The sequence below is a fragment of the Tamandua tetradactyla genome, chromosome 2, assembly GCF_023851605.1.
Source record: "Tamandua tetradactyla isolate mTamTet1 chromosome 2, mTamTet1.pri, whole genome shotgun sequence".
Taxonomy (NCBI): domain Eukaryota; kingdom Metazoa; phylum Chordata; class Mammalia; order Pilosa; family Myrmecophagidae; genus Tamandua; species Tamandua tetradactyla.
Window position 1 is genome coordinate 152,012,988 of NC_135328.1, and position 25,163 is coordinate 152,038,150.

General features: G+C 34.8%; 1 protein-coding gene across 1 annotated transcript in view; it reads right to left on the reverse strand.

Moving 5' to 3' along the window:
• Positions 1 to 4,443: 4,443 nt before the first annotated feature.
• The window catches only part of RSPH3 (radial spoke head 3), a 56,212-nt gene continuing 35,492 nt past the window's right edge, over positions 4,444 to 25,163 (reverse strand). Inside the window, exons 4-9 of the mRNA XM_077130225.1 lie at positions 24,208 to 24,349; positions 22,551 to 22,696; positions 21,309 to 21,512; positions 19,575 to 19,737; positions 5,908 to 5,994; positions 4,444 to 5,484 (exon numbers count right to left, since the gene is read on the reverse strand). Of these exons, the coding sequence (XP_076986340.1) occupies positions 5,135 to 5,484; positions 5,908 to 5,994; positions 19,575 to 19,737; positions 21,309 to 21,512; positions 22,551 to 22,696; positions 24,208 to 24,349 (1,092 nt within the window). The 3' untranslated portion in view covers positions 4,444 to 5,134. The remainder of the gene's footprint in view (positions 5,485 to 5,907; positions 5,995 to 19,574; positions 19,738 to 21,308; positions 21,513 to 22,550; positions 22,697 to 24,207; positions 24,350 to 25,163) is intronic.

Genomic DNA, 25,163 nt, shown 5'->3' on the forward strand with positions numbered 1-25,163 from the left:
ATTGGAATATAGACTTTAAGCTTTATATCGATGTTAAGTTTTTTGAACTTGATAAGTATACTTAAAGCATACTTAACATAAGTGAATATCCTTCTTCACAGGAAACATACATGGAATTATGATGTATTGAAGGAGTATGATGTGTGGAACATGCTCTCAAATGTTCAGAAAATAGATTTAATAGATAGATAGATAGGTGGACAGATGATGATAGATAAAATGATAAGCACTAAAGGCAAAATGTTAAAATTGGTGGATCTGGGTACCTGGGGATGGGACAGGGTATGCTGGGGTTCTCCATGTGAGGCTTGTATTATTTTCAAACTGTCCTGTAAATTGGAGATTATTTCAACATAAAAAGTTAAAAAAAGAAATAAAGATCTCCAGTAAAGGTAACTAAATATGTAAATATAGATGCCACTACTGTTGTATTTTTGGTTTATAACTCCATATTTTACTTCTTATAGGATTTGAATAGAAATGCATAAAAAGAAACTAAAATCAGGGACTTGGGCAGATATATGTACACCAGTGTTCATGGAAGCATTATTTACAATAGCCCAAATATGAAAGCAACCCAAGTGTCTATCAACTGATAAGTGGTTAAACAAAATGTGGTATATAGCTGCAGTGGAATATTACTCAGCCAAAAAAGGGGAATGGAATGCTGATATATGCTACAACATAGATGAACCTTGAAGACATGTTGAGTGAAATAAGCCAGACATGGAAAGACAAATATTGCATGATTTCATTCATAGGAAATATCTATAATAATCAAATTTATAGAGACAGAGAGTGGATTACAGGTTAACATGGGCTGGGGGTAGGCATGGAAGTGGGGACTCACTGATTGATAGGTACAGTGGTTCTGTTAGAGGTAATGAAAAAGTTTTGTTAATGGATGGTTGTACTAGTGGCACAATATTGTGAATATAATAATATCACATGAAAATGGTTAAAATGGGAAAATTTGTGTTGTATGTAGTTGCTACAATAAAAGAAAAGAACAAATCGGTACTAACTGGATTATGGGAAAATTAAACACATGTTTGAGTCTATTCAGAATGTCTTTCTGGCAAATAAATTAGGTGAGATAAATGGTCATGGCATTGAGTTACAGAATATATATATATACACACATACACAATATACATATTTATATACGCTCATATCTATATGCTTTCTGTGATTCATTTATACACAAAAGAGAAAAAGGAATGTATCAAATTAACTAGAGTCAGTAAAACATATGAAAATTAAGATTATAGATAAAAATATTTAGTAGATATGGTTGACATGTTTTAATAGCATGAGAAGAAAATGGAATTTTTCCAGGATTAAAGAAATGGGTACCATTAACATTTTGTATTTTGATATGATACACAAAATGCTACTGTATCCCCCTCAATTATGACTTTGAATTATTAGCTCCAAATATTTTTTCCTTCTATATGCTCACCACTCTTCCATGTTTTAAAAACAAAATACAAGACTGATAAACCAATTAAAAAAAAAAACTTTATAAAGGCAAACAACTTCACCTATGGTAAAGACAATATCCTTGAAGATGAGACTCAAGTCCAGGTAGGCTGGCTCAGGAGTCTGTGCATTCAGTCACTATCCTGTGCTGCTCAGAGTGACTTCACAACCCTCAGCTCACAGAAATCAGAAAGGCCTAAATGCAATTAGAGATTCTACCTCTCTGATCTATTTTAGTGATATGGGAATTTGTGTCAGGGATGATAATATGAATTTATAACATATTATTTATTTTATTATTATTCAGTTTCTGCTAGCTTAGTGATAATGAAACAATGGAAAGGAAGAGAAGTCATGAGAAAAATATTAGCAAGTGTGGGCAAAACCAATGCAAACTGAAGATTTTTATGTATCCAATCCATTACAATGTTGTTTATAGTTAAATCTTATAGAAATTGGGCCCTAAATATATTGCTTTATAATTCACCATAATCTTTTACTTATAAACCTATAAAACCATTAAATGTTTTAACTCACATCTTCCAGTTATGCTATTGTCATGGTTTATGAAAAACAGAAAAAATAATCTAAACTATCAATGTGCTTAAAGAAATTCTTCATAAACTTCAAGATTTAAAGTTTCCATTCAATATTCTTTTCTCCAGATAATATACAAACCAAGTTTATCTAACGTACCAGGACGATCCCCCAACCTCTCAAATTATTTTTCTTTCTCTCTAGGATGCAACAGAATGGCAGTTCAGTCTACCCAATATCAATGTGGGGAATTCAGATTTCCATATATTTAGTACACTGAATTAATTTATAGAATTATAGAGTAAAGGTCAGTATGTTTTAGCCAAACATTTGCAAAGCAAAATGTTAATGGACTGGATTATTGTAAAGGAAGAGTAGAGTTGTAGAAGAAAGTCAACTTCAAATCTCTCTTAGATGGATTCTTAAAGTTTGGTTGTTGATATAAATTTGAAATTAAAATAAGCACTAGCATAAACTCTGATTTTAAAAATAAGTTATTCTTCTTCTTTGGTTTTCTTACCAAAATTAGTATCCTATAAATTTTAGATGATCATAAAGACTGCTTAAGAAGATGGAACTAACCCAGCAATATACAATTCCAATTTTTTAAAATACTGTTAATACATAATTCCATTTCTACGAACTCTCCAGAATAGTCAATCCATAGAGACAAACTGGTGGTTGCCAGAGGCTAGGGAAGGAGGAATAGAGAGAAACATCTTAATATGTAGGGGATTGGAGCGATGGAAATATTTTGAAACTAGATAGAGAAGATGGTTGTACAACATTGTACATGTTCTAATACCACTGAATTGTTTACTTTAAAATGGCCAATTTCATGTTATGTGAATTTAACTTCAAAAAATTTAATTTTACAATTCTTACAATGCAAAACTTTTTTTTTGGATGCATGGTCTGGGAATTGAATCCAGGTCTCCTGCATGAAAGGAAAGCATTCTACCATTGAACCACCCTTGCACCCTTAATGCAGTACTTTTATTTATAGTTATTCTGTATACCTCACAAGGATCAGAGTTGGTTAGAAGAAAGTGTACTAGATTAAACGAAGATTTGGGTTCCAGCATTAGTCCCATTATTTATTAGGCTTGTCACTTATGGCAAATCACTTAAAACCTCTGAGCTTTGCTGTCTTCATTTTACTCCATTTACTTAATTTGGCTCTGCTGCTAAGCTATACAAAAATACATGTATGTAATATTTATGTCTGTCTTTCACTGGTATATCTGCAGGCTCCTACGTGGTGCTTGGTACAAAGCAGGCACTGACTGAGTTGATGTTTGTTGATGAACTAAACTAATGACTGAACAGGAAATGAGAATATAAACATGGTGATGCATGCCTCAGAGGTTGCTATAAGGTTTAACTTATGTAATGCTATAATGTATGGGAAAATGCTTTGCAAACCATAAATGCTATATAAACATATGTGTAGTTATTTCTACAAATTGGGAAAGAACTTCTTTTTCCATATGCAAAATGGGGATAAGTTTTCAGTAACTATATTAGTTTCCAGTGGCTGCTATATAAAAGCACCATAAACTGAGTGGCTTAAAAAACAGAAATTTATTCTCTCACAGTTCTAGTGGATAGAAATGTGAGATCAAGGTGTCGGCAGGGCCATGCTCTCTGAGGACTCTAGGGGAGAACTCCTTCCTTGCTTCTTCCTAGCTTCTGGTGGTTGCCAGCAACCCTTGGTGTGTAGGTGCATCACTCCAATCTCTGCCTGTCATCGCATGGCATTATTCCCATTTCCCTCCTCTTATAAGGATACCAGTTATTGGATTTAGGGCCCACCTAATCCAATATGATCTCATCTTAATTACATCTGCAAATATCCTATTTCCAAAGAAGGTCATATTTACAGGTACTGGGGATTAGGATTTGAACATATCTTTTTTGGGGAGGCACAATTCAACCCATAATAGCACCAAATTTACAAAGAAATTAAGGTAAATGGATTGATAATTGTAAGTTATTTCAAATCACTACAGTTTATATATCTATAAATATTCTGAGAAAAATAGGCTATATCTAACAATGGCCTCAGAAAACTTCAGTTATTGTTTAAAATTAACATAACTTTGGGGATAAAATAATCTGTAATTTTCAGTACTACTAGTTAATTCTCCAAACACAGTCAAATAAAAAAGTCAAATATGAATTCCCTATACTTTATCTAACACAGTCATAATATGTAATATCTTACAATAATTTTAAAAAGATGAGAGAGATTTCTATATATTAATAGTGAAAGATCTAGAGACATACTGTTAGGTTAAAAATAAAATACACAAATGACACATTTATATTTATATGAAGAAAAATCAACATATATATTTCTAGGTGTTCAAATACATATGCAATAAACACTTTGAAAAAGGTTGAGAAGGTGCATACCAAGATGATAACAGTGATTACTTTTGAGGAAGGGAGTGAAACTGCCTGAAGGTCGAGAGGGACCTTTGCTTTATTGGCATTGTCTGAGATTTTTTTTTTTTATGGTAGAAATGTGAAAAAATTGACGAGAGAGCACATTACTGATAATAGAATCCCTTATACCATATGTGAATATTGAAGATGGAAGTGGTAACTATTTAACTTTTTCTTTTTACAAATAAGGCTATATTCTCGGTCCTTGGAAGGAGGAGGGTGCACTATAACTTTTAGTAACACACAAGATAGGTATTCTTTCACAGAGTAAGTTAAAGTTTTCCTAAAGAGAAAAATAGCTCAACGGCTGACAGCACTGATATCTAATATTAATAAACTTATTAAAAAAGAACTAACCCACAACATTAGAAGGATTAAGAAAAAATATATTTGCTAGTAATAGATAGCGGTAATGGGAAGCTAGTAATTAAATGTAATGCTCATTTGGGTTACAATATAGCCTCTTAGTATTCTACTACTAAATAAATGAACTGAATATTTATTTGTTTCATTTTTCTTAGTTTTATTATTTCTTCATATTTGATTTTCCTCCTCCATAAGACAGGGAGACATGCTATCTACATACAACATAATTTCCATAACTTGAGCAGACTCACTTATTGTTACCTGATTTTTGGGTTGCTGATTTGGTTGATGATTGGTTTCATGACTCCATATTGTCTGTTTGTCGTTGCAGTTCTTCCTTCCCTATGGATGTCTTTTTTTCTGTATTTTCACCCTGCCCAAAGAAACCTTCTTCTTCCACAAATCTCCTTTCTTGGGACAGCCCTCTTTCGATATACCTTCCATCATTTGCTATTCTTGGGAGGGAGTCACTGTCTACAAATGGCCTCTGTGTCTGTGGTGTGTTTTGTCCCAGAAATTCAGGGTCTACCAGTAGATCTCCTATTGTTTCAGGACCATCAAGCCCATTTTCAGACTTCTGAGATGGCTTTTTTCCCACCTTTTGTTCATACATTTCCAGTCTCTTCTCAACCACCTCACGAATCAACACTGAAAAATTACACATACAGAAATCACTATGATTTTTCATATTTTAGTAGCTATAATGCTAAGTTATAGATGAGCATAAAACATTGATTTGGTGTTAATCCTCCCTTATATTGTAACTTTTCATATAAAGTCAGCACACTTAACTTCTCTACCATTTGATCACTGAATATAAACTGACTTCTGTGCTTGTTTTAACAGAGTATCATTTTTAAAGTAAGGTTAAAATGACAAAAGATATTAATGCTGACCAAATGATAGAAGAATTAAAAATAATATTAAAGGTAAAAATATGCAATCTTTGTCAACATAATTAATACACTGAAAGTTTAAATATAAAACTGTGAAATTTACATCTTTATTCAATTCATATGTTCTACTAAAAATCTTTTAGAGATGACTTTTAAATAGAAAAAGAGAGCTTACTGTCAAGCACTGTTCTTCCCACCATATTGTTTTCCATGGTTTTGTCAACTTCATTCATTAGCCATGGAAGGAATCCTATCTCAATAGCTGCAATATAAAAAAATAATTTCATTAATGTTATTTTTATATGAATCATTACAGATAGAAAGAACCTGTGCTTTTACCCTAATGTAATAGATTGATCAATGCTGTTCCTTAATACAAAATATTAAACAGAACCTTTTGGGAAGATGGTAGAGTGGGGTAGATTGAGTTCACCCTGTTCAATGGGATAAGACAGGGGACAGGGAGAGAATGCTTGGCAATGTGGTTCGGGTAGGGGAAGAGAGTGATCACAGAGGGTCTTCAGTGATTCTTGTGGAGGAGAAAGGGGGAACCAGGACAGGGAAAGCAGGTTTTTTATATATTTATATTTTTAATTGATTTTTAAATTTCTTCTACATCTTATTTTATTTTTATGTTTCTTATTTTCTCTCCCTTCTGTGGGTACCAGTCTGAGTATAAAACTAATATATCTTGGGGTATCTCCTTTTGACTTTGGGGCCTAATACTGTTGAGGTGTAGTTTTATTTTTCTCATGTTTTTATTTATTTTATGATGATTTTATTTTATTTTATTTATTTTTGCATGCATGGGTCTTCTGTGTGGCAGGAAGGTGTTCTGCCACTGAAGTACCCGTGTACTCCTGCCTTGTATTCAAAAGACCTTCAGTTGAACAGTACCTACTACAGTGAGATCTGGGCCTTTGGTTTGGTGGTGAATTACTGACAAACCAAGTACAAAAGGAAACCCTGAATGCAAAACCTAGTAATTGCAAAAATTTACATGAGGGAAGGAAACTGACTTGTAAAATAACCTTACTAAGATAATCAAATGCCCTGAACACAAGAGAAAATCACAACACATGTGAAGATCTAAGTAGAAATGGCCCAGCCACATGACCAAATAAAAACTCCAGAGGGGACACAGAATATGGAACAGCTAATCAAAAATATTTATAAAGAAATAAAGAATATCAGGAAGACACTAGAAGAGCATAAAGAATAATTCAAAAGATTAAATAGAAAAATGACAGATTTCACAGAGATGAAAGACACAGTGAATCAAATTAGAAATATACTAGGCACACATGATAGTAGATTTGAAGAAGCAGAAGGAAGGATAAGTGAGCTAGAAGACAGAACAATTGAACCAGAGGGCACAAAAAAACAAATGGCAAGAAAGATGGAAAAAACAGAACTCGTTCTTAGGGAAATGATGGATAACAAGAGGCACACAAACACAAGAATCATCAGCGTCCCTGAAGGAGAAGAGAAGAGTAAAGGGCTGGGAAAGTTAGTTGAAGATATAATCACGTAAAACTTCCCAACCTTTATGAAAGACATAAATACACCAATTAAAGAGGCCCAACAAACTTCAAATGGAGTAAATCCAAATAGGCCTACTCCAAGACACATACTAACCAAACTGGCAAATGTCGAAGAGAAGCAGAAAGTCCTGAAAGCAGCATGAGAAAAGCAATCTACTACATACAAGAGAAAACACAAAAGACTGAGTTCAGACTACTCAATAGGCACTATGGAAGCCTGCAGGAAGTGGTCTCATGTGTTTAGGAACCTGAACGAGAAAGGCTTCCAGCCAAGAATTCTTTATCCAGCCAAGTAATCCTTCAAAATTGAGGGAGGTATGAAAATCTTCAAAGACAAAGTGTGAGAGAACTAGCCAACAAGAGATCTGCCCTACAAGAAATACTAAAGGAAGCCCTGTCAGCTGAGAAAAAGGACAGAAAAGGTAGGTTTGGAGATGGGCACATAATTGAAGAGTACCAGCAATGGTAACTTAAAGGATAAAAAGAAAGTGAGGGAAAAGAATTTATAGATCTGGCAAATAAAAACTAAAATATAAGATGATAGATTCAAGCATTGATTTCATAGTAGTAACTTTGAATATTTATGGATTAAACTCACCAATTAAAAGATACAGATTGGTGGAGTCCAGGCCACGATGGCAGCTTAGCAATGTGTGCGATTTAGTTCATTTTCCAGAACAGCTACTAAATAACCAGAAACAGTACAGAGCAGCTCCTGGGGCCATGTCAGTGACCAGACACACGGCATGCCCCAGTCCGGACCAGCTGGACCAGCTGCGAGGCCCCCCAGAACTGTGAGCTCCCCAAGCTGTGACGGCCGGCGCCCCTCCCCCACAGGCTGCTTCCCAGAGGGGAAAGGAAAGGGACTTTACCAGCAGCAGGGGCTGAGCACAACCAAATGCCAATTATGGAATTAATTAATAAATTCTGACAACTAAAAATAGGCCCCCAACTCAGGTGAACCTGTTCAAAGCAGAGGTCACTCATTTTTGCCCTGATGCCAAGGGGACAGGGCTGACAGAAAAAGAAAAAAAAAAAAAAAGAAATAGAGGTTTTTGTGGCTGTGTTTCTATGGACGCTTGGCTGCCCTTGGATACAGTGGCAGGACTTCTCAGGCTGCAACTGCCCCAGGCATAGGCAGAAACAAGCTCGTCTGAGGGTTCGTCTGGAGCCTGTGCCTTCCCCAGGGGAAGGGGCAAAGCCCAACTCAGGTGGAATCCCTCCCTTAAAGAATTCAGACACCAGGGCTTGGTAATTTGAAGCGATCAAAACCAGCCTACAACCTCTCCTCTGTCTCCACCACACCCCCAGCAGGGAGAGTCTGCCAAAGTTAAAGGTACTGCATCATCTTATGCTGGTGGGACCTGCAGGCAGACAAGTGCTACATTCTGGGCAGGATAAGAAGAACAGAGTCCAGAGACTTCACAGAAAAGTCTTTCAATCTGCTGGGTCTCACCCTCAGGGAAAATTGATGCAGGTGGTTCTTTCTTCCTGATAGGAGGCCAGTTTGGTCAGGGAAAATCTGGCTGGAGTCTATAATACATAAGCAGACCCTCCTAAGGGTGGGGGGAAAAAGGCACCATACAGGCAAGGCAAGAAACGAGAAAACAAGAACTGAAAAATTATCCTCTGTTAAACAAAACCTAAGCTAGAGGTCCAGAAAAAGCTGAACTGAATGTCAAAGACAGATAGACAACAAATTCATCCAGCAAGAAAACCCTAGGGAAAAGAAGTGAAAGCAATCTCCAGAATAAACTAATTAAGATGATTAAATGCCTAGATGCCAGCAAAAAATAACAAATCACACTAGGAAAATTGAAGATATGGCCCAGTCAAAGGAACAAACCAACAATTCAAATGAGATACAGGAGTTGAAACAATTAATTCAGAATATACAAACAGACATGGAAAATATCATCAAAAACCAAATCAATGAATTGAGGGAGGATATAAAGAAGGCAAGGAATGAATAAAAAGAAGAAATCAAAAGCTTGAAAAAACAAATCACAGAACTTACGGGAATGAAAGGCACAGTAGAAGAGATGAAAAAAACAATGGAAACCTACAATGGTAGATTTCAAGAGGCAGAAGATAGGATTAGTGAACTGGAGGACAGAACATCTGAAATCTGACAAGAAAAAGAAAATACAGGGAAAAAAATGGAAAAATATGAGCAGGGACTGAGGGAATTGAATGACAGTAAGAAGCGCATGAATATACATGTTGTGGGTGTCCCAGAAGGAGAAGAGAAGGGAAAAGGAGGAGAAAAACTAATGGAGGAAATCATCACTGAAAATTTCCCAACTCTTAGGAAAGACTTAAAATTACAGATCCAAGAAGTGCAGCATACCCCAAAGAATAGTTCCAAATAGATGTACTCCAAGACACTCACTGATTAGAATGTCAGAGGTCAAAGAGAAAGCGAATCTTGAAAGCAGCAAGAGAAAAGCAATCCATTACATACAAGGGAAGTCCAATGAGACTATACATAGATTTCTCAGTAGAAACCATGGAAGCAAGAAGACATTGGGATGGTATATTTAAATTACTAAAAGAGAAAAACTGCCAACCAAGAATTCTATATCCAGCAAAATTGTCCTTCAAAAATGAGGGAGAAATTAAAACATTTTCAGACAAAAAATCACTGAGAGAATTTGTGACCAAGAGACCAGCTCTGCAAGAAATACTAAAGGGAGCACTAGAGACAGATATGAAAAGGCAGAAGAGAGAGGTGTGGAGAAGAGTGTAGAAAGGAAGACTATGATAAAGGTAAAAAGTAGAAAAATTAGATATGACATATAAAATCCAAAAGGCAAAATGGTAGAAGAAAGTACTACCCATACAGTAATAACACTAAATGTTAATGGATTAAACTCCCCTATCAAAAGACACAGACTGGCAGAATGGATTAAAAACAGGACCCATCTATATGCTGTCTACAGGAAACACATTTTAGACCCAAGGATAGACATAGGTTGAAAGTGAAAGGTTGGGAAAGGATATTTCACGCAAATAACAATCAGAAAAGAGCAGGAGTAGCTATACTAATATCCAACAAATTAGACTTCAAATGTAAAACAGTTAAAAGACACAAAGAAGGATATTATGTATTAAAAAAAGGAACAATTCAGCATGAAGACATAACAATCATAAATATTTACGCACTGAACCAGAATGCTCCAAAATACATGTGGCAGACACTGAAAACACTGAAAAGAGAAACAGACACATCTACCATAATAGTTGGGGACTTCAATTCTCCACTCTCATCAATGGACAGAACATCTAGACAGAGGATCAATAAAGAAACAGAGAATTTGAATAATACAATAAATGAGCTACACTTAACAGGCAATTTTAGAACATTACACCCCACAACAGCAGCATATACCTTTTTCTCAACTGCTCATGGATCATTATCAAAGATAGACCATATGCTGGGTCACAAAGCAAGTCTCAATAAGTTTAAAAAGAATGAAATCATGCAAAACACTTTCTCAGATCATAAAGGAATGAAGTTGGAAATCAATAATAGGCAGAGTGCCAGAAAATTCACAAATATATGGAGGCTCAACAACAAACTCTTAAACAACCAGTGGGTCAAGGAAGAAATTACAAGAGAAATCAGTAAATATCTCAGGGCAAATGAAAATGAAAATACAACATATCAAAACTTATGGGACGCAGCAAAGGCAGTGCTAAGAGGGAAATTTATTACCCTAAATGCCTATATCAAAAAAGAAGGTCAAAAATCGAGGAATTAACTGTCCACTTGGAAGAAGTAGAGAAAGAACAGCAAACTAACCCCAAAGCAAGCAAAAGGAAAGAAATAATGAAGATGAGAGCAGAAATAAATGAAATTGAGAACATGAAAACAATTGAGAAAATCAACAAAACCAGAAGCTGGTTTTATGAGAAAATAAGATTGATGGACCCTTAGCAAGATTGACAAAAAGAAGAAGAGAGAGGATACAAATAAATAAGATCAGAAATGGAAGAGGAGATATAACCACTGACCCCACAGAAATAAAGGAAGTATTTAGAGGATACTATGAACAACTTCATGCTAATAAATTACACAATATAGATGAAATAGACAACTTCCTAGAAAGGCATGAACAACCAACTTTGACTGGAGAAGAAATAGATGACTTCAACAAACCAATCACAAGTAAAGAAACTGAATCAGTCATTAAGAGGCTCCCAAAAAGAAAAGTCCAGGACCAGATGGCTTCACATGTGAATTCTATCAAACATTTCAGGAAGAATTAGTACCAATCCTGCTCAAACTCTTCAAAAAAATTGAAGAGGAGGGAAAGCTACCTAACTCATTCTACGAAGCCAACATCACCCTCATACCAAAGTCAGACAAATATTTACAAAAAAAGAAAACTACAGACCAATCTCTCTAATGAATATAGATGCAAAAATCCTCAACAAAATTCTAGCAAATCGAATTCAGCAACACATTAAAAGAATTATACATCAGGACCAAGTAGGATTCATCCCAGGTATGCAAGGATGGTTCAACATAAGAAAATCAATTAATGTAATATACCATATCAACAAATCAAAGCAGAAAAACCACATGATCATCTTGATTGATGCAGAAAAGGCATGTAACAAAATTCAACATCCTTTCCTGTTGAAAACATTTCAAAGGATAGGAATAGAAGGGAACCTCCTTAAAATGATAAAGGGAATATATGAAAAACCCACAGCTAATATCATCCTCAACGGGGAAAAACTGAAAACTTTTCCCCTAAGATCAGGAACAAGACAAGGATGTTCACTACCACCACTTTTATTCAACACTGTGTTGGAAGTTCTAGCTAGAGCAATTAGACAAGATAAAGAAGTACAAGGCATCAAAATTGGAAAGGAAGAAGTAAAACTCTCACTGTTTGCAGATGATATGATACTATATATTGAAAACCCTGAAAAATCCACACCAAAACTACTAGAGCTAATAAATGAGTAAAACAAAGTGGCAGGTTACAAGATCAACATTCAAAAATCTGTAGTGTTTCAATACACTAATAATGAACAATCTGAGGGGGAAATCAAGAAACAAATTCCATTTACAATTGCAACCAAAAGAATAAAATATTTAGGAATAAATTTAACTAAAGAGACAAAAGACCTATACAAAGAAAACTATAAGAAATTGTTAAAAGAAATCATAGAAGACCTAAATAGATGGAAGGACATACCATGTTCATGGATTGGAAGACTAAATATAGTTAAGAAGTCAATTCTACCTAAATTGATTTACAGATTCAATGCAATACCAATCAAAATCCCAACAACTTACTTTTCAGAAATAGAAAAACCAATAACCAAATTTATCTGGAAGGGCAGGGTGCCCCGAATAGCTAAAAGAACCCTGAGGGAAAAAAATGAAGTCAGAGGTCTCACGTTATCTGACTTTAAGGCATATTATGAAGCTACAGTGGTCAAAAGAGCATGGTACTGGCATAAAAATAGATATACTGACCAATGGAATCGAATAGAGTGTTCAGATATAGATCCTCTCATCTATGGAAAATTGATCTTTGATAAGGCAGTCAAGTCAACTCACTTGGGACAGAACAGTCTCTTCAATAAATGGTGGCTAGAGGAAATCCATATGCAAAAGAATGAAAGAGGACCCATATCTCACACCCTATACAAAAGTTAACTCAAAATGGATCAAAGATCTAAACATCAGGTCTAAGAACATAAAACAGTTAGAGGAAAATGTAGGGAGACATCTTATAAATCTTATAATTGGAGGCAGTTTTATAGACCTTACACCTAAAGCAAGAGCACTGAAGAAAGAAATAAATGAATGGGAGCTCCTCAAAATTAAACACTTTTGTGCATCAAAGAACTTCATCAAGAAAGTAGAAAGACAGCCTACATAATGGGAGACAATATTTGGAAACAACATATCAGATAAAGGTCTAGTATCCAGAATTTATAAAGAGATTGTTCAACTCAACAACAAAAAGACAGCCAATCCAATTACAAAATGGGAAAAAGACTTGAACTGACACTTCTCAGAAGAGGAAATACAAATGGCCAAAAGGCACATGAAGAGATGCTCAACGTCCCTGGCCATTAGAGAAATGCAAATCAAAACCACAATGAGATATCATCTCACATCCACCAGAATGGCCATTATCAATAAAACAGAAAATGAAAAGTGCTGGAGAGGATGTGGAGAAAGAGGCACACTTATCCACTGTTGGTGGGAATGTCAAATGGTACAACTGCTGTGGAAGGCAGTTTGGTGGTTCCTCAAAAAGCTGAATATAGAATTGCCATATGACCCAGCAATACCATTGCTAGGTATCTACTCAAAGGATATACGGGCAAGGACACAGACATTTGCACACCAATTTTTATAGCAGCATTATTTACAATTGCAAAGAGATGGAAAAGCCAAAATGTCCATCAACAGACGAGTGGCTAAACAAACTGTGGTACAGACATACGATGGAATATTATGTAGCTGTAAGACAGATTAAAGTTATGAAGTGTGTAACAAAATGGATGGACCTTAAGGACATTATGCTGAGTGAGATTAGACAAAAACAAAAGGACAAATAGTGTATGGTCTCACTGATATGAACTGACATTAGTGAATAAACTTGGAATATTTCGTTGGTAACAGAGACCATAAGGAGACAGAAATAGGGTAAGATATTGGGTAATTGGAGCTGAAGGGATACAGATTGTGCAACAGGACTGAATATAAAAACTCAGAAATGGACAGCACAATACTACCTAACTGTAATACAATTATGTTAAAACACTGAATGAAGCTGAATGTGAGAATGATAGAGAGAGGAGGGCTGGGGGCATAAATGAAATCAGAAAGAAAGATAGATGATAAAGATTGAGATGGTTTAATCTAGGAATGCCTAGAGTGTATAATGAAAGTGACTAACTGTACAAATTTTAAAAATGTTTTTGCATGAGAAAGAACAAGGAATGTGATTACTGCAGGGTGCTGAAAATAGATGGTAATTAATATTTTAAAATTTGAACTTATGTGTGAGACTAAGCAAAAAATGTTTATTTGGTACAAAATTTATATTTTGACTAGTGCATTTCCTAATATAACTTATGTAGATAGCTTGGTTGAACATCATAAGTACATGGAACCTTGGGTAGGACATGAGATTTTGTTGGTTTGTCTAGAGCGATTCCCCGATGAATCCCAGAGTGATTTGATCAGTGACTGGAAAAGTATTTGCAAAGTCCCCTTCAGGAAATGGTTAGAATGGGGGAAAATTCAACAGCCCCAAGTTGAATTCTTGATATTCTCACAAGCAGTGTGGACAACCAAAGCTACAGGCTGAGCCCCCAGTCTTGGGGTTTGTTCATATGAAACTTAACCCCGTAAAGGACAGGCCAAGCCTACTTAAAACTTAGGCCTAAGAGTTACCCCCAAGAGAGCCTCTTTTGTTGCTCAGATGTGGTCTCTTTCTCCAGCCAACACAACACGCAAACTCACCACCCTCCCCCTGTCTATGTGGGACATGACTCCCAGGAGTGTGGACCTTCCTGGCAACGTGGGACAGAAATCCTAGAATGAGCTGAGACTCAGCTTCAAGGGATTGAGAAAACCTTCTTGACCAAAAGGGGGAAGAGGGAAATGAGACAAAGTGTCAATGGCTGAGAGATTCCAAACAGAGTCAAGAGGCTATCCTGGAGGTTATTCTTACGCATTAAGTAGATATCACCTTGTTATTCAAGATGTAATGGAGAGGCTGGAGGGAACTGGCTGAAAATGTAGAGCTGTCTTCCAGTAGCCACATTACTTGATGATGATTGCATAATGATATAGCTTTCACAATGTGACTGTGTGATTGTGAAAACCTTGTGTTTGATGCTCCTTTTATCTACCTTGTCAACAGATGAGTAGAACATATGGAATAAAAATAAATAATAGGGGGAACAAATGTTAAAATAAATTTAGTAGATTGAAATACTAGTGATCAATGAAAGTGAGGGGTAAGGGGTATGGTATGTATAATTTTTTGTTCTGTTTTCATTTTATTTCTTTTTCTGTTGTCTTTTTATTTCTTTTTCCAAATTGATGTAAATGTTCTAAGAAATGATCATGATGATGAATATGCAACTATATGATGATATTGTGAATTACTGATTATATACGTAGAATGGAATAATTATACGTTAAGAATGTTTGTGTTTCTTTGTTGTCATATTTTTTTTAAAATTTAAAATAAAAAAAAATAGAAAAAGACACAGATTGGCAGAATGGATTTAAAATATATTCCATCTATATGCTTTTTATAAGAGACACATCTTAGACCCAAGGACACAATTATATTGAAAGCAAAAGGATGAAAAAAGATGCTCTGTGTAAGCTGTAACCAAAAGAAAGCAGAAGCTATATTAATATCAGACAAAATAGATTTTAAGTGTAAAGACGTCCAAAGAGACAAAGAAGGACACTACATATTAATAAAAGGGACAATTCACCAAGAGGAAATAACAATCATAAATGTTTATGCTCCCAGTCAAGGAGCTCCAAAGTACATGAGGCAAACATTGGCAAAACTGAAAGGGGCTACAGATGTTTCAGCAATAATAGTGGGAGATTCAATACACCACTCTCTACTATAGACAAAACAGCCAGTCAGAGGATCAACAAGGAAATACAGAACCTAAACAATGGGATAAACAAATTAGATCTAATAGACATATATATATCATTACATCCCAAAACACCAGGATATACATTCTTCTCTAGGGAACATAGAACATTCTCATGGATATATCATATGCTGGAACACAAACTGAGTCTTTATAAATTTAGTAAGACTGAAATTATCCAAGGCACTTTCTCTGATCACACTGGAATGAAGCTGGAAATTAATAATCACCAAAGAATCAGACCTTTCAGAAATATATGGAAATTAACAGACTCTTAAAAAACCAGTGGGTCAAAGAAGAAAGTACTAGAGGAATCAGTAAATATCTGGAGATGAATGACAGTGAGACTACAACATATGAGAACTTATGGGATGCAGCAAAGGCAGTGCTGAGTAGGAAATTTATTGCCTTAAATGCCTATATTAAAAAACAGGAATGTGCAAAAATTGAGAACTTAACTGCTCACCTGGAGAAGTTTAGCAAACTAACCCCAAAGCAAATAAAAGAGAGAAAGAAGAGCAAACTAACCCCAAAGCAAATAAAAGAAGAGAAATAAAGATTAAAGAGAAATAAACAAATTGGAACACAATAAAAAGAGTCAGTAAAACCAAAAGTTGGTTCTTCGAGAAAATGAATAAAATTGATGTACCCCTGGCTAGACTAAGAAAAGAAATAAAAAAGAGGATGCAAATAAACAAAATCAGAAATCAGAGGGGGTTGTTAGTATGGATCCTGAAGAAATTTAAAAAATCATAAGAGAATACTAAGAAGAACTACATGCTAACATATTAGACAACTTAGATGAAATGGGAAAATTCCTAGAAACAAAATGTTATATAGTCTCACAGAAAATAACTTTTGTTATATTTTCTATCTATGTTTTGGTCAGTTTTTTTTCCTACTGTACTATACATATATTTTTTAAATTATGAGGCTTTCCTTGGAGTCAAAGCATTTTAGAGCTTATTTGATATGTTTCAACCTGAGATAGATCAAAGAGGTAGGGGGAAAGGTGTGGATATGGGATCAGAACTGAAAGCCAAATATGCTGCAAATCTGGGACTGAGAAATGTCAACATAAAGAAGCCTCACCCTGAAGCTTAGGGCCTAAGGGAAGCTGGCCAGGACTCAGGATGTAGGGCAGAGGGCACCTGAGAAGAAATCTGGAAATGGGCCCAAAATTAGGCTTTTCCATCAGGGATAAGTTTATTCAAGCTGAAATGGAAATTTACTTTTACTGTGCCAGGATTTTTAAAATATGGCCCATTACAATATACATCTTAATGTTTAATTGTTATTTTCCATTAGGGTTACAATGGAGAGAATGATAGAATATTTTATTCATGACTATAAATAATTTTAATCTTAGGCATGAATTTTATTTACAAACTTTTAAAGGATCTATAACTCACTTTTTCTATATGTCAGCAATCCATGATAGAAAAGGTTACAGCCTCTGCGACTAATAGTAAAAGGCCTACCTAGAAATCAAGACGGTAGTACGGTGTCATGGAAAGAACAGAAGACTTGGAGTTGGGATTCCAAGTTAGTCTGAGAACTAAATACCTTCCACTGGCTAGCTGAGTGTTTGGGAGTAAGATATTTAACTTCTTTGAGCTTCAGTTTTCTATTTTTGAAAAATGGGAATGGTATTTGTTCCATTTATTTCACGGTGTTACTGAGAGGATCAAATGAGATGATTTATGTAAAAACAGAGTATAAATTAGAAAGTATGATATAAATATAAAATAATGATATTTGTCAGTTATCTGACCTTGATGAGGACTGAATATGTAATCAGTGAAAATAATTGTTTTTTTCTGTCTTTTTTTTTTTTTTTTTTTTTTTTTTACATGGGCAGGCACCGGGAATCGAACCTGGGTCCTCTGGCATGGCAGGCAAGCATTCTTGCCACTGAGCCACCGTGGCCTACGGCCTACAAATTATTGTTTTTAACATCTGCCCCCAAACACAATTAACCAGGACTGGTATATACAACATTGTGGATTTAATTGCTTCTTAACTTGAGGAAGGAGGGTGGCAGTGTGAAAATGGCAAAATTCTTCCCCCTTCATTTGGCCACAATAGCTTAGGAGAGGTGGCTTTGAGGGGATATAAACAGAAAGCTAACAGGTGGGCTCTGTAAAGGCAGGAATCAGGCCTTTTTATTTCAACTTCCAACACCCCCCACAGTGCCTTGGACAGAGTAAGACCCTAATTCATATCTGTTAAATGAATGGATGACCGCAGTAGTCACCCCAAAAGGATTTTTTCCTCATTTTTTTCTTCATTTGCCCATATCCTGGATAAAGAAGACACAAGGTTTTCACAATCACACAGTCACATTGTAAAAGCAAAAGCAATATAGTTATACAATCATCTTCAAGAATAAAGGCTACTAGTACACAGTTCAACAGTTTTAGGTATTGACTTCTAGTCACTCCAAAAAACCATAAACTAAAAAGGGATATTTACATAATGCATAAGAATAACCTCCAGGATAACCTGTAGACTCTGAAATCTCTCAGTCACTGAAACTTTATTTTGTCTCATTTTTCTCTTCCCTCTTTTGGTTAAGAAAGTTTCCTCAATCCCTTGATGCTAGTCCCGGCTCATCTCTAGGAATCAGGTCTCACGTTGTCAGGGAGATTTACACCTTTCAAAATCATGTCCCACATAGTGGGGAGGGCAATGAGTTCACCCAAAAGGGTTTTTTCCCCCCAGGCACATTCAACAAGACTTTTTACAATGGTTTTATTTATTCCTTGAAATTGCCCATATTGCAGGTTTTTCATGAATGAAATATGAAGCTGAGCAGATTTTTTTTCTACAAAATTACGGCATAAACTTGCTCAATTTTCTATCTTATTGTTAATAAGTCTTACAGGCGCACAGTATGTAATATAAACCCCTTAAAGACTGAATGTGTAAAGCATGCTGCAGATATAAGAAATAAGCTAAAAATGAGCATATAAAACTACATTTGGACCAACACAGAACTGAATGCTGGAAAACATGTATCATGACACAGGGAAAAATTAATAAAAGGAGATACAGTTCAGTGCTGAAAGGGTTAAATAGAAGCCCTAATATATTGTTTCTAATCATCCAGCCCACATTACAGTGCTTGAAAATAAAGTAAAAAGTCTGGCACAGAAAATCACCCATACCAAAAGTGTTTTTGACAGAAGAAAGTCAGCTGCGTAAAAGCTGTTAACAATGACTCCTTACATATAAGGCTTCATCACTTCTACAAGCTTCCATGTACATTTTGAAATTTAACTCCTAAACCATCCCTCATTTCACAGATGAGGAAACTTAAGGTCAAAGGGCTGGAAAACGATGTAGCTGAGAGCCAAATTCAAGTCTTTTGACAACAAGGCCATATTTCTTTCTACTGTTCACTGTAGCTTTTCTCAATAAAGAAAAGCTAATGTCCTAAAATTAAGATCTTTATAAACACCTCTTATTGGTAAAGGTATGTACTTAAAGCAATTATAATTGACCTTTCAAATTTGTTTCAGAGGCAGAAAGATTCCAATTCAAAATAAAATGGGCACAAGACAAATTTCAACCATTAAGGGGATGCTTATTAAACAAAATTCATCTAACAAAAACCACCACAAACCTCTTTCAATGGGATCATAAAAGTAGCCACTCTCTTTGAGGCTGCCAAAAACAGACGGAAGAAGGTCAGCCAGGTAACGCTGAGCAAATGCCTGAGCAGCAATTTTTTGTGCAGTCTCGTTATGCTTGCTTAGTATTTCCCATTGCTGTTGCTTACGACGTTCCTGCCAAGAGAAACATATTCATATAGAGTGTTACTTAGCTATTATGTACGCCCCACATACTGAATCTAGTGAAGTATATGAGTAGAAGATTTTGGACTTATATTTGTATCTAAAAATAGACAGCAAAATACCTAAAAAAGGTTCATATTTTTCATTGAGATTTTAATGACTTTCAACAAGTAGGGGATACTGAACTTAGGAAGGTATAAAAGATGGAGTCTAAGATAAAACTCTTCTCAGATCCATTTTTAAGTAAAATAATTTCAAGAAAAACACATTGACTATATGGATGGTATCAAAAGGATAATGATCCTTTTTATTAGTATTATCATAAAGTATGCTGATGTGAAAACTTTAGTTTCCTAGATATTTTCAGTTAAAGAACTTGGGCCAATGCATCAACTTGTTCGTAATAATTCTTTGAATTCATAAATAGTCCTGAAGATTATGAAAACTTATTCTCTTATTTTATTTCTTATAGACCACACAAAATCTATAAAGTTAACAGTCTTCTCTACTCCCATGTAGAAGAGGGAACATTAATGTTCTAATTAAATCTATTTCAAAGTTTAAACAAATAAAAATCTAGATAACTTCTATTCTTCCTTTTTTTCACAATATATTACCATATAGCAAAGAAACAAGTATACTTTGACAAAAGATTTCACTGATTATTTCAGCAAACCTTAGTTTGCCACTGTTTATTTTATATTTGCAAACAAATCATCTTGCATTTGCACAATCCTTACCTTAAACTTTATTCTCTTTAAGAGTCAATTAATGATTTATTTTGGAGGAAAATTTAAAGTCTATTTGATTAGGTATTAAGCAGAATTACCCTGTAATTAGGCTACTCTGTGTTTAAATGTAAGTTCTTTGTGAAATTCTTTGGACTCTTTTAGATATTTGGACAAGACTTTATAATGTACTCCTTAAGTGTACAACATAGGATGACAGTTAATGCCAGGACCAGAAGGACCTCTAAAGAGGAATGGTCCTAGTGCTTCCTAGTTGCAGGTTATAGGCACAGTTTAAAAACTGGATTACAAAATTTTTCTCACTGAAGGTTCTAAAAACCTTTAGTCTGAAAAATATTCTCTAAAGATCCAAGTAGTTCCAGTGTAGGCTTAAGGGTGTAGAAAAGGGTCTGGTCATTGGGACAAAGAACAGATCCTCTGTTTCTTATCCCACACCTATTATCATTATCTTCTTTTTCTTTCCTTTTACCTTTCTGCCACTGACTTCTGGCAAATCAGTCTATTCTTTTCTCTAGGACTCCTCATAGTAAGAATCCCTTCCAGTTCTGACATGTATAATTTGAATTATTCCATTTAGTAGCTCTTGGAAACTCAATTTAGGCACATTTTATACAAGCTGGGATTTAAAAAATTTAATGCAGTCACTGAAAGGTCTATAATCTATAGAAGAGGAGAGTCCTGGGGAACAAATATTGTAGGCTTTTTTCTAACCTATATCCAAAGATCTTTAACTTTATGACATACTACATATAATACTGAACATAATCTGTTAAATAGCCAAAGACTGTCAAAGAAAGAAAAACAATTCTATACTTTTTCTTCACGGTGGCGTCTCTCTTGTTCTTCAAGTCGCTGAACTTCAGCAAGTTCAACATTACGTAGTTCTTCATAGGCATACTGGTTGGCTCGCAGGTTAGCCAACTCTTCTTCTTCCATTACTTCCAGAAGAGACTGCTCAATGGTCTTTCCCACCAAAACTTCTAACATAGGTTTAACTTCTAGATCAAAGTCGAAGAGCTAAACCATAGAAAGTAAAGCAAATTAGAAATTTGAATCATAAGCCAAATGCTCAAAAAAAGTAAAGAAAAAGAACAATAGCGGAAAATTAATTATTGCCTTCATTGTGCCAGATGCTGTGCTGGTATTTTATCTATAGTTTCTAATTCTCAAAACAACCCTACAAAGCACATGGAACAACATTTTGTTTATAGGCAAAAATCTATTAAGTCAAAGTTACAAAAAGATCTCTTCACAGTCATCATAATGAATCTTAATAACCAAAAATTTTAAGATCAAACTATGAAACCCAAGGGAAATAGCCTTGCATTTCTTATTTGCTACCATTTCTGTTGGAATTTTTTTTTGTGGTTGTTTCTGGTAACAGTCTGATAATCTAAGGAACAAGAATAATGGATATTTTGGTAATTTATTGCTAGGATTTAAAGGCAAATGTACCCTTCTATGTGGTTTCTTAAGATTTCTTATATTTCCCTTTTTCAATGACAGTTCATTAAAGCTTCTTCAAGTCTTAAATCTCAGTTAAGTCATGAATATGAGCCTTGCCTTCCTTCCTTCAATTTCATAAAGAGGCCTACTTAAGTATTCTACACTGATATGAAAATGTAATTACTTAAAGATTATTTTTAACATAGATTATCTTTATAAAAATTCTGTATTCCACAAACAACTAGTAGTGGCATCTTTTATATCAGGGACATTATTTTTCCTGCTTTGTTACAAATCTACCTTATACATATATATTAAGTAAGCAAACAAATTAAAATCATTTGTGTAAAATCATTTGTGTAAATATTCTCAGAACATCTCTAATGATTTCATTCTTGATCAGAAGAGAGGATAAATCAGAATATGGTATTTTAAAATATTTCTAGGTACTCCAGAAGAAAACTATTATAGATGATATCTGGAAAGAAATCCAATAAGTAGAATCTTTCTGGTTATGAAGTAGTTCTTGTCCATATTAAGCTTTTAACTAAACCTAACTTTACCTTATTTATAAAAAGGATAGAAAGAAGCACAAAGTAAATATAGTACCTCTCCTTCTAGTATTTGGGTGGCCACATCTTTCCCAGTTTTGGCAGGAATAAAGAGTGGTGTTGGTGGTCTGTCCAGAAATGCATCAGTTTGGCATTCCATATCAACCTCTATTATGCGGTCAGCAATTTCTTCAAGGTATAATTCTAAGAAGAATATCATATACACTGAGTGTGAAATTCTGGTCTACTTCAAGCATATGTGTGTATTTTGAAACTTCAGCTCCTTTAGAATAGAATTAATCAGATGAGAAAAATAAAGTCTTAGAATGAAAGTGCTCCAATGTGAGTTTCAATTCATATATTGAACTAAGAATTTTTACATATTTGGAAGACCACAGAGTCAACCTAGAACTTTCATTAAATGTCTAGAAAGCACTAAGCTTTTTACTTGAAAATGGAACTAAAACTAAAGAAGAATACAACATCAAACATAAGATGTGTGCGTAAGACAAAAAGTATGATGGGGGATGGAAAGCTAATAATATGAATGACTGAGTCCTAAAAGAGTGAACATCTAAAATTCTGAAAATTCCAGGAGTTAAAAAAAAACATGTACCACATCACCATGTTACTTGATGTTTTCTTTATTCTATTGATTATAAATAGCTATATGAAAACTAATTTACATGAGGCTAGAGCAATGTGCTATCATCAAAGAATATGAGCACTGGACTCAGATGTTGAACATAGGATCTAGCCAAGTTACATCCTGTCTGGGCCTTAGTTTCTTCATCTGTAAAGGATCACAAATACTTGTTGCATGGAGTCTTTGAAATAATAAAAGGAGACACATAGATAAAGTACCTGGCATAGTCTCTGAGCTATAGGAAGTACTCAACAAAAGGTGGCCATTATTATATCATTTACTATTTTGATGATATTAATAAACACTAGGACTTAGCTCTCACAGCATTGTAAATATTTTGGCTAACTACAGACATAAACTCATTCTAGGCCTGGCCTCTTGTCCCCCTCACTACCCGAGAAATAAACCTAGTGAATCCAGTCACTATTATTGTCAAGGCACAAGGTGAATTTTGAAGAGTTACACTGGTCCAAGGAAAATACCAAGTACTGTCTGATTATCAAGATCCTGTCAACAAAATAGCTAGACCCTAGAGGTCTAGCTAAGCCTCTATATCTGAGGAACAGTTAGTCAAGTAGTCAGAAGACTGACACTGGCCTGGAGAGGACTTGTGTGGCCCTGGGGAACGTGCAAAGTAGGAGAACAAAAGGGAAAAACAGCAGAGGCCTTGGTAAGAAGGCAGAAGGGTCTCTGGGCTGAGTAAGTTGACTCCTCTCAAAAGAAAGGAAAGGCCCAAACAGAATTGATTCAAAGAACAGTGATTCACGGGATAAGAAAAGAATAAGTGATAAATAATCCTAGTTTGGGAAAAGAAGATGTGGAAAGGGCTGAGAGAGAATAGTTTGGTCATAAAATTATTTTTTAATCCTGTCCCACACTTCCAGCCATACTCAATCTAACAATAATATATATACACTTTATTTATTTGTTTAATGAACAGACGTCCTCCTATTATGAGATTGAAGAAGTATTTGACAGCATATAAGATACATCCATAATGGCCTGATAAAAATGAACCAACATAGAAAACTGAGTAAAACAAGAAGATAGGACGGCAATAGTGACATACCTGTTTGCACATCCACATGCTTTCTGCCTTCCACAGGCTCGGGAGTTCGTGGTCTGAGCTGTTCTCTGGCCCGTTTTCTGGCAAGGGCCCTCCGCTTAGCCTGCTGCTGCCTCTGAAGCTCTATGGCTTCAGGCTGACTAGTCTAAGAAGGACAGAAAAAGCTTAAAATTTAGGAATTTTTTTCAAGCATAAGGATGGCTTATGCTTATTTGGAAAGTAATTCCTGAAGGGTATAAAAGCATCTGAAATAATAATGCTACTTGATTACCAGTGACTTTATGGCTAAACTTTTATTGGAACTTTGTCAGAGAATTATTAAGATGTCTGGCAAAGCATAAAAGTAACCTCAAAGTATAGCTGTTACGTGGAATAAATGGGTCTAAAAACCTATCTGATAGATATTTTTACTCATTCAAAAGTTTTTTACTTGAATTACTTTGGTGCCTAGTAAAACTGATAAAATTAATCAGTTACAATAAGCTTTAATGTGTAGTTAAGAAATTAAAAAGTATCAACATTTTTTAAAATCTGAATTTCAATTTGGACAGAATTTCCTTAAATAATACACATTTACAAAAAAAAATCCTCAGTCCAAATGTTCAAAAAATACCTGATTAAGGGATTGAAAATATAATTTTTCACAGTAGTTCTGTAATATTTAGTGGCTCTTGATTTGATATCTACATCTTATGTTGTAGTCATTCTCTAGACATGACCTGCCTTATCTCAAGATAAATATTAAAATAAAGTTGAAAGATGAACATACTTTACATGAGAAAAATTTTAATATTTGAAATTAGAATTTTAAAAAACTTTTTAATTGATATGACACTGTTAGTTTTTTAAAACAATTACCTATAATCCATTGTCTTTTCAATGCATAACAAGTTTTTGAAGTTGTGATGATATATAGGTTCTATATTGTTTTTTTAACTTAACACTATATATCATAAACT